General features: G+C 38.2%; 1 protein-coding gene across 1 annotated transcript; it reads right to left on the bottom strand.

Annotated features, from left to right (window-relative positions):
* Positions 1-1226: 1226 nt before the first annotated feature.
* On the bottom strand, positions 1227-10410 carry LOC100999385 (glycine N-acyltransferase-like protein 1). Its single transcript, XM_031653602.1, is given in 7 exon segments — positions 1227-1816; positions 1819-1892; positions 2150-2327; positions 2607-2733; positions 9406-9513; positions 9923-10042; positions 10300-10410. Coding segments are annotated over 6 exon segments (906 nt in total). The 5' UTR covers positions 10001-10042; positions 10300-10410; the 3' UTR covers positions 1227-1475.
* Positions 10411-10966: the final 556 nt, after the last annotated feature.

Raw genomic sequence — 10966 nt, 5'->3', positions numbered from 1 at the left:
ATATATTTCCCCAAGTTCTTGAGTTTATTTTTTGTGTGAGAATTTTCCACCCTTTGAAATCCCAAATGACATGTTTCCTTTCTTTCTCAGACCATGCTTTCATTTCAGTCAATGTAACATTTCAGCCAGGTCTTAGGAGTTTAGAAATCTGATTGGATTGATTCATACTAAGCTGTAACATATCTACCACAGCCTTCCAAGATGAATTGGAGTTTTTTAAAAACTCCATGACCTACACAATTCTTTAGGTGCTGGAATTGCACACTTTCAAATCGCATCAAGTGTAAACATTCAATTGTGTAGAGGTTAATTTTTTAAGGAGAGATGAGGATAGGTGATGGTTAATACTGCTAGACTTTATTACAAAAGACAATTCTATCAAGATTTCTTTTGTTTTTTAAATCTAGACAATCAGAAAGAGTGAAAATGCCAATTTTTTTTTTCTTTTTCCTATAGCTTCAATGTTCACAGCAATCCAAGTTCCCATAATAGGGTGGGAGAGCAAAGCCAAATGAGGCCATGGCTTTTTTGTGAAGTGTATTTCTTTTTTTTTTTAGATCAGGGATTCAGACATTTTAATGTAAGTGTTCAATTAGAAAGTTATTATGATAGTGCATTGTATGTGTCCTTTCCATCATCTGGATTTTTCCGCTTTTTTTGTCTGGCTCACTCTTACTCACTCTCCAGTCTTCATCTTAGTGGTCATTTCTCTCCAGAATGCCCGTGACCCCTTAAGATAGCAGTGCTGCAAATACCAAAAGCTGAACTTATAACCAGACTCACAGGCAACACCTTGTCCTGTGACATGCTTCACTAATGATGAGGAAATGAGAAAGAGTAGGAAAAAGGAGGCAAAACAAATGTCATTTCCATCGCAGAGGCCTCAAGGCCAGCCCACTTGATTCTCTGGAGATCCTATTCTGCATAACAATGATGAAAGGTAGCCTGGGAAAGCCATTTGTCTGAGGCTTCACCTTTGATACATTACTAGTTACTAAACTAAGACACAGATTCCATTCTTTAGTGTGGCCATGCCTCATAAATCCATACATAGCAGGGCTATTTATTTCCAATAAAGTATCCATATAGATTAGGTATATTCTATTGACAATTTTATTAAAGTTCTTCATTTATCTTCCTGATAGTAGATTCTATCAACCAAGTTACATAAAGAGTTCTGATTCCCAGAGGTAAGAACTGAGCCTGGCTTTCTGGTGACATGTTTACTGGTAACCCCGTCCTTCCCTACAACGCTTAAGCATATTTAAAGACTATACCCTCCCCTGCCTCCAGCCTGGATTGTGAGCTCCTCAAGAGCATGGCTGTGTCTTTTAACATCAAGTCTCCATGTGCGAAAGAGTTCCTGCCGTATCATAAATGCCCAATCAACATTTGTAAGTGAAGAAAGCTATTCTGTGGTGTCTGCTTTAATATTAAGAGATGGCTTGCCCAAGATTGCTAAGCAACTTCATTGTCTAAAATGGAGCTAGATTCTGTGGGTAGCAGGTCCATTGGTGCCACTCACAGGAGGCCTCAAAGAAACCCGCCAACCCCACTGATCTGCGGGAGTCTTTATTGTCTTCCAGTACAGAGACGTAAAATGGTATATTCTTCTGACACAGATACTTCTGGTGTCGCACCAGCAGCTGTGCCATGTTGCCTTTCTTTCGGTATTTTTTCATGCAGTAGCCCATTACTACTTCACAAGAAGGGTCCATGGTTATCCATGAGATTGGGGTCCCCTCTGGGCCGAGCACACAGGCTGCTGGCAGGACTTCTATGCAGCGCTTGATGTAACGCAGGCTCCTCTCATTCTTCCTCGCTTCCAGTTGTCATTTACCAGCCCGGAATAAGAGCTATCCAGCTGGGCATAATTAAAGTTGGGAGTTTTCCTGTAGAAAACGTAAAGAAAGACAACAACTTTCATCCCCACTCTTGTAATTTCTGGGTACCATTCCATTCTAGAGATCCCAGGCCCTCTTCTTGTTTAAAGACCCACCAGTGCAAAGTTGCATATTTTGACCATTGGTAACCTTTATTCATCCCAAGCAATGCATTCATACTCTCTTCACTCCAAAACTGATTTATGTGAGTTACAAAAATGTACAAGGAATGGCAATTATAAATGATCAGCACATGATTTTTGTACCTCTCAAATTCATCATCTGGTTGGCCTATCTCTGCCCAGCTTCCAAGCTTGCTTTTATTGGAGGCATGGAGTTTCAGGAAATCTTCTGTAATGAAGAGGCCTGCTCTTGAATGCTCTACCTTCACTGAATTTGAAAATGCAGCCCCTCTTATCTCCTCACCCAAACTTTCTTGAAGACCTGGGAAGAAAGGCAAGAAAGCAATATTGTCAGACGTGGAGTTCTCTACTTACACTGCTCCCACCTGATTAATACCTCAGTGCTTAGTAGTTCTCAGACTTGAGTTTACACCACAATCAGATGGAGTCCTTGTCACGCCACAGATTACTCTACCTCTCCTATCCCCCAGAGTTTCTGTGAGTTGACACATCTAATGAGCTCTCAGGTGATGCTAATGCTATTCATTGAAGACACAATTTGAGAGGCACTGCTGGTTGCCCATTTCTTCAGACTTGTTACCTTGGATTTGGAGTCTCTGTTTCCAGTTGATGATCTCACAATTTTTCAAAACTTCTTGTGATTTTTGAGGGTCTTTGGAGAATATACGATATACATTTGTGTATGAGTCCATGTCGTCTGTCATCTCCTGTATAGGGTGGTGAGAGGTCAGATCATTCCCTTGAACTTTTTCTTCACCTCTCGCTGATTGTAATTATCAGAAAAATGAAAATTAAAAGGAAATTTTTAACACTGGCCCATGATGGCTGCAGTTGGGCACACGGACAATAAAACCCAGGCCTATAAGCTACTGCTGACCTCTTAACTGTGTAACTGGAGTTTGTTAAATATTTAACACTGACAGGTACTGGTTATAAACCTGCTTATCAGATGCATAACAAAAACAGGATGAAAGCAGTCACCCTCCACCAGGCCTTAAGATACCTCACCTTTCTTCCTACCCACTCAACTGCACAGTTACCTTATTTTATATATAGCATCACTGAGAACCCAGCAGAATCAAAGGAATGCAACAATTCCTTCTCTCCCTGCTTCACTTACCCCGTTTGCCATGCGTACCCCCCTGCTATATATACTGTGCCCCATGTAACCTCCTGTGGGACATATTCTGGGTTGAACTGAGTCTGTGTTGCTAGGATTAAGTCCTTAAACTTGGATCAGAATAAACTTGGATCAGAATAAGTTTTAGGGCCTACTGTATTACCAGACACCTAGAACCTATAGTGTCCTAGAATCTACAGTGTCCAGGGCTTGAGCAAGATACTTTAGTGAATATAAACATTAAGGAGACATTGCCTTTTCCCAAGGCTACAGGATATCAACCTATTCGAAGAGTGACATTGCCTTTACAGCCAGAAGCCCACAAAATAGAATGAAGTAACTGAATTTTTGGTAGCACTCTGCATAATTTATGTGGTGTTAGACTCAAGGGTTTGAAAGAAAGAGACTCGTGATCCCATTCTGGCAAGCCACAAACTTCATGGGACGATGAGTAACTGTTTCTCAGGGGAAATATAAACAATAAGCATGAGAGTTTTAGCAGTGAATGTATTAATATTATGTTGAAAATTATATTGTTAAGAGTAAAATGGAGGATAGTGTAAGTAATTTTAAAGAAACCTTCAAGAATTTGAGGGTGCTTTTATAAATGCAAGTTCCTGAATATGGCCAAGACCGACACCTCAGTGAATTTAAAAGAGTAGATGTTTTAAAAGACCCGATTTTAAAAGAATGACTGAAAATAGCCAAGTAGATAGTCAAGAAATTATAAAAAGAATATCAAACTAGAAAATAGCAAATGGAACAATTTGTAAAAATGAAAGCCATAATTAATGAATTGTAGAACAAGACAGAGTGCAAAGGATATATAAAGCCAAAACTTCATTTTTAATTGGCAAAAATAGAAAGAGGAGAGAGAGAGTGAGAGAGAGAGATAAACTTCTGGTAAGGGTTTTGAAGGAAATACATGAGAAAGAGAAAAAAGAAAAAAAAAAAAAGGCATGGCGTATAAGCTCTGAGAATGGAAATAGAAAAGAAAAGAAGACTTATAATAGCAGATTATATACTACTCCAAGGCAACATATTTACTGATAAAGAAATGGATGTTATCCCTCAAGAATAAACTATCAAAATTGACTTTCACAAAATAGAAAACTTCAACAAACTAATAGAAAATATCAGAAATTGAATTAAACAACTACCATTTGAAAAGTGAACAATAATGATGGCCTCCATCTCCACCCATGTTGCTACAAAGGACAATATTTTATTCTTTTCTATTGCTGTGTAATATTCCATAGGAATAACATACCAAGTTTGTTTTTTTTTTTTAATCCAGTCTACCTCTGATGGGCACCTGTGTTGATTCCACGTCTTTGCTATTGTGAACAGTGCAGCAATGAACATACTAGTGCGTGTGTCATTTTGGTAGAATGATTCATTTTCTTTTGAGTATTTATCTAGTAATGGCATTGCTGGGTCGAATGGCAACTCTGTTTTAAGTTCTCTAAGACATTTCCAGACTACTTTCCACAGTGTGATAATCCTAAGCAAATTAATGATGTAACGGAAAATCAAATATCACATGTTCTCACTCATAACTGGGAGCTAAGCATTGACCATACATGGACACAAATGTTGGAACAATAGACATTGTGGACTCTACAGGGTGGAGGGAAAGGGGCTGGCTTAGAAAACTACCTATTGGGTACTATGCTCACTACCAGGGTGATGGGATTTGTCTGTACTCCAAGACTCAGCATCATGCAATATTCACATGTAACAAATCTGCATATGTACCCACTTTATCTAAAAGGAAAGTTGAAATTAAAAAATAAAAAGTAGCCAAAATCAGATTATTTTACATTTAAATTCTACATAAGCCAAAACCAAACACATAATTTTAATAGTAGACGTTGGTAACAGATGAAAAGATCCTAATTCCAAATCTGGTAAAGAAACAACAAAAAGAGAGTTACTGACCATATTGGCTTTTGAATACAGATGCAAAAATTCTGAATAAAATATTCAGTAGCATATGAAAAGAATGTGAACATGAACAGTTTGTTTTAGAAAGGCCAGAATGACTCTGATCAGAAAAGATCTCTTAGTGTAATAAATTAAAGGAGAAAAAAAATTACATGAGTATACAAATTGCCACAAAAAGACAAAAATGAAATAACATAAAATTTGCCCTTCATTCTAAATATAATTTCTATGAAAGTAGGAACAACAGTAAAGTGCTCTAGTGAAGACAGAATTAAATGCAATTCCAAATGTAAGTGGCTATAGCTATTTCATTAAAATCAGGAATGAGACAAGGATAGAACTATTATTATGGTTAGTTGGTATTGTTTCTTAGGTTGTGCATTATTCAATAAGGCAAGAAACTAAAAACCCATACAAATATTGACAAAGAAGCAGCAAATTACTTTGTTTGTAGATTACAGTATCACACATTTAGAAAATCCAAGAAACTTCAACAAAAACAAAAACAAATAACACAAACAAACAGGATTTTAAAGAATAGTGTGACATATTTGGAAATCAAGAGTATAAATAGAAAGAAATCACAAAATAATAATCCTCAGAAATAGAAAAGGAAAAATAATTTAAGAATCTTAAAAAAATTTATAAAATATCTGAGGGTAAACTTAATGGGAAATCACGTAGTTTACCACAGGAAAACATTAATATTTCACCAGATGGCATAGAACACAAAGTGAAAAACATGAGAGAAAGACCATATTTATTGATAAAAATATTTAGTATCACAAAAATATTAATCCTTCCACAATTGTCTAAAAAAGCTCCTCCAATACAAGTCACAATTGCAATAGTTAGTTGGGGTAGTTGGGGAACTCAGAATTTAGTTTTTGTTCATATAGCTCTTAAGTTTATAAGAAATAGGAAAGTAAGAAAATGATTAGTGAAGTGTGATTTGCTTTATTAGATACTAAAACTTGCCACAAAACAGAGAAATAGCATGAGAAAAGACTAGAAACAAATACAAAAATAGCTACAAAATATATAAAAGTGTTATATGACAAAATAGACATTTATGTTTCAGTAGTGGAATGATTTATTTACTAAGTAGTACTGACATAATTAGCCAGCCATAAGGGAGATAAATATAAAAGAATGTTAATTCATGCTATTCAAAAATATATTCCAAATAGAATGAAGTTTGAAACGTCAAAAGTAAAAAGTAATTCACTGTAAGACAAAATACAAAAAACTTGTATGATCTTGGATTAGGAAAAATCTTCCTAATTATTAACGAAAAAAAAAGAAAAAAACAAAGCCTCAGAAATCATAGTGAAAAACGTAATGTATTTGATTACATGAAATTAAAAATTTCTTCATGTGGAAATCTCTATCAATAAAATAGAAACTAATTCTAAATTGGGCAACAAATTTGTAGCATACACCTTGTGTTAGTATCCCCAGTATCCAAAACACATAGAGAATTTTAAGAATGACACATAAACCCCTGCGTAAAAATGATCAAACAATATAAACAATTTAGAAGTAAACCCCAAATGACTGACAAACATATGAAAATATATGTTGAATATCACTAGTCAGGGAAATGCAAATTAAATCTACAATAAGATGCCACTTTTCACCTACCAGTTTGGCATAAACTAAAAGATGGATAACATTCAGTGCTGGTGAGAATGTGGGAAACAATTCTTCCACAAATTGCTGATGGAAATAAAGCTGTGGAATCCTTTGGGAAGGTAATCTGGCAGTGCCTACTTAGGATAAGATAAGCTCTGACTTGAAGGTATCCCTTTTGGAAATCAATTGTACGGAGAAAAGTTTCCAGGATGTCAAGACATGTATACCAGGATGTTTACTGAAGCATTGTTTGTAGTGGCAAAGAAGTATGAACAATTTGAACCCAACAGGAGGAGAATGACTGAATAGCATTGCATAGACTCTATGGAATGCCACAGTTATTCAAACGAATACGTTAGTGCTGTATTGATTCACTCAAAGCAATGTCCATATGTCAAGGGCAAATTAAAAAGTATGACAGAAGAGATCATAAGTGAATATCCGTTTGTGTGTTAATATGGGCAAGGACACTGATTACCCCAAGGGGTAGAAATGAAGGAGAGGAGGGGAAAGGAGGTGAGGTGTTATTAAATTCTTAAAATCATGCTGGATTTTTCCACTTGTATAATCAGCATATATTATCTTTGTGATTAAAAACCAACAAAGAAAAAGTTAAGTTTTTTCTACAAAAATTCTCCTGCATCTCACCCTAAAAAGTTCTTACTCAAAATCGCATTGACTTTCAATACTGAAAGAAACGTGTTATAATATGGAATCAGACTAGATGAATGTATTTCCAAGTAAATTGCAGCATACTTCATTCTTTCCATTTTTTTGGTCACATATGTGTGGCATGGAACTTCTATATTTTAATATTTTTGTTTATTGGCTCACTTTTTTTTTTTTTTTGAGACGGAGTCTTGCTCTGTCACCCAGGCTGGAGTACAGTGGCACAATCTCGGCTCACTGCAACCTCCGCCTCCTGTGTTCACGCCATTCTCCTGCCTCAGCCTCCCGAGTAGCTGGGACTATAGGTGCTCGCCACTATGCCCGGCTAATTTTTTGTATTCTTTAGTAGAGACGGGGTTTCACTGTGTTAGCCAGGATGGTCTCGATCTCCTGACCTCGTGATACACCCTCCTCGGCCTCCCAAAGTGCTGGGATTACAGGCATGAGCAACCACGCCCAGCCTATTGAATCACTTTATAAAAACTAGCCTTGTTCAAAGCAATGCATATATGAAGTTACGGTTTAATGGTACAGTTACGTTGCTACAATACACATAGCAACTACAAAGTTACTGAAGTAAAAATATTTGACTTCGTACAGTTATTTAGTATATCACGCTTTGAAGAAATTGGACCATGGATTAAATAAACTGAGCATTAATCTTCAATCCCACATTGTCAGGAAGCCAGGAGATCAAAAGAACTCCCTGGGGAAGGTGTTAGGCTCAGCTTATTATTATTTGGGGGCTCAGCGTCTATAACCACATGAAGCTGGGCTGGCCATGAGGCTTCAGTTCACTAACCAGATGTGCATGAAACAGACACAAAAAGGGAAAGTCTTTAGGGCAAAAAAATAGACCTAGGTTTGTATTACTATTTCAGCTTAATCGTGTATTCCTTGTGTGTCCTCAGCCAATAATGGCTAATTATGGCAAATACTATTTAGAATTATGTGCTATGTACTAAGGGTTTGACATATGGTTTCTCATTTATCTTGAGACTACCTTGAGTAATCCTCTGAAGAAAGTCCTCTTATTTTTCCCATTTTAACAGATGATAAAACTCAGAGAAGGGCCTATGGTTATATAGCTAGTAAAAGTGGCAGAGTCCACTGAACTTGAATTCAGATTGGGCAATGCTTTAACATCTGGTATCCAGCAGCTACATGACTCAATATTTCTCAGTGTGGTTTCCTTATCTCTAAATTGAAGATATTAATGCTCACTTCATAAAATTGTTCTGAGGATGACAGTCACTAATGAGTGAAGTGCTTCCACATAGTTGACACACAGTAATTTTGTGTCCCTTCCCTGGTTCCTGAGAAGTAACTTTTTTTTTTAAGACAGGGTCTCACTCTGTTGCCCAGGCTGGAGTACAGTGGTGTGATCTTGGCTCACTGCAGCCTCGACCTTCTGGGGCTCAAGCCATCCTCCCACCGCAGTCTCCTGAGTGTCTGAGTATAGGCATGCGCCACCACACCCTGCTAATTTTGTTTATTTTTTGTAGAGATGAGGTCTCACTATGTTGCACAGGCTGGTCTCAAACTCCTGGCCTCAAGCAATCCTTCTGCCTTGACCTCCCAAAGTGCTGGGATCACAGGTATAAGACACCATGCCTGGCCCTGAGAGGTAATTTTACTGGTCGACTTCTGGTTTGGTTTTTGTTTTTAAGTCACTGTTCTGATATCTCAGACACCCAACTTTCCCTGTAAAGTGGCCTCCATTCAGCCCCTGCAGGTAACCCCTGCCACCTCAAAGGGCCCTTAATCTGTGAGCGTCAGCCTTGTCCTTTTGCTCCCCTTCTCCCTCGAACCCTTTCTCAAATGTTTTATGCTTTAGAGGAAGAATAGGAATATGTGGCACTCATGTAAGGTGCCAAGTACTGAAGAAGTGTTTTAAAATACTCACTTTTCCTTTCACCCTATAAAAGCAGCCCTGGTGTCTGAACTGGTCAGTTCCTCAGGCTCTTTGGACCTGCCTGGATCCACCAGTCCCTGTCTGTGTGCCTACCTGTTTTTGAGGCCGGATAATAACCATCTGATAGTCGGGCCAGGAGTCCACCAACACCTCCATGTTGAAGGGGTTCCCGTGATTGATGTGATACACAGAGCCGTACACCTGACAGAGGGATGAAAGGGAATAGGAGAGGTTGAGATTCCCAGAGATGGGGATCTGGATGTGAAGAGGAAGAGAAAAATGGAGGTCAAGAGACAGTACTGGGACCAAGACAGTGAAGGTGACATGAGCAGCATCTCCAGGACCATGTTGATGGATGTGAAGTCACCAGCAAGCAGGCAGAACTCACAGGTAGGTGTCCTTGTGATGCCAAAGAGCTACTGTGCACTAGCTGGGCACTTGGCAATGCTCTTAGCACTTATAATGTATGAATTTATTTAGTGTCCACAACAACTTTAAGAGGTAGGTGCTAATATTTTTCCAATTTTATTGATGAAAAGACCAAAGGTAAAGGCACAGAAAGGTAAAGAAACATGCACAAAGCAATCCGACACTCCCATTGTTCCCTCACCTTCAGGGACTCAGGGATGCTCCTGGCCAAGGATTTGTATAGGGCCAGCAGCTTCAGGGAGTTATTCAGTAGGATCATATTGTGGGATGCTTCAGACCTTGAGCCCTTCAAGAAGAAACTCTGAAAAGAAGTGAAGGGAAAATGGTAAGAGACCAAATGTGTGAAATGTACTTTATACATTTCCATTGAAGTAGCACTCATGATGCAGATACTGTTAGTGTCGTCTTCATTTGGAATACACCAAAGCTCAGAGAGACTAAGTAAATTTCTCAAATTCTTACAGAGATAAATGCCAGAGTCAGATTTTGAAACCATATATGAATGACTCCAAAACCCATGCCCTTCCTCCCTGCTGGAATGAAGAATCCCATTTTTACCTAAAATATTGGGTTTACTCTCAGCTTCTCTTGATTAACTTAGCCAATGATTTTTTCCCACCTAGGTGCACAAGAAAAATGAAACAAAGGGGGTAGAACACAAACATCCCTGTGAATTTTCAAACGCCAAATTTTATAACTCCTACAATGTTACTGTTTACTACCAGTTCTTTCTGACCCAGTGAGATGTAAGAGGCCTTTAACTGGATCCAAGCCAGTTAATTCCAAGACCACATCCGTTCCTAGACCCAGTCCATTTTCTGTTGTGACTCCAAACCCAGTTTGGATCAGAAATTTGCTCAAAGCAACTCAGAGAGCTCAAAACACAAATGTGTGAAGCTCCAAAATGCGAGAGGGAGCTTACTTATGATCCTCAGCCACTCTGAGAGATCAATGGACACAGTGGATCATGCCGGTACCTTTCGTGTTTACTCAGTGCTCCTGGAGATACTGGAAGCTCCACTTCAGATCCTGCTTCTGACACCATCTGATAAGAGAAAAACTTCAGCTGAATTAAATTTAAAGGCATTTGATTGAGCAATGAACAATTTGTGAATCAGGCAGCTTTCAGAATCACAGCAGATTCACAGAGGCTCTGGGGGTTGCCTCGAAGTAAAAACCAATTTATAGACCAAAAAAAAAGGTATAGTGACATACAGGAACCGGA

Source organism: Papio anubis, chromosome 12, assembly GCF_008728515.1.
Source record: "Papio anubis isolate 15944 chromosome 12, Panubis1.0, whole genome shotgun sequence".
In the NCBI taxonomy this organism is placed as follows: domain Eukaryota; kingdom Metazoa; phylum Chordata; class Mammalia; order Primates; family Cercopithecidae; genus Papio; species Papio anubis.
The sequence above is the reverse complement of the archived record's forward strand: the minus strand, read 5'-3'. Positions and strand labels throughout refer to the sequence as shown.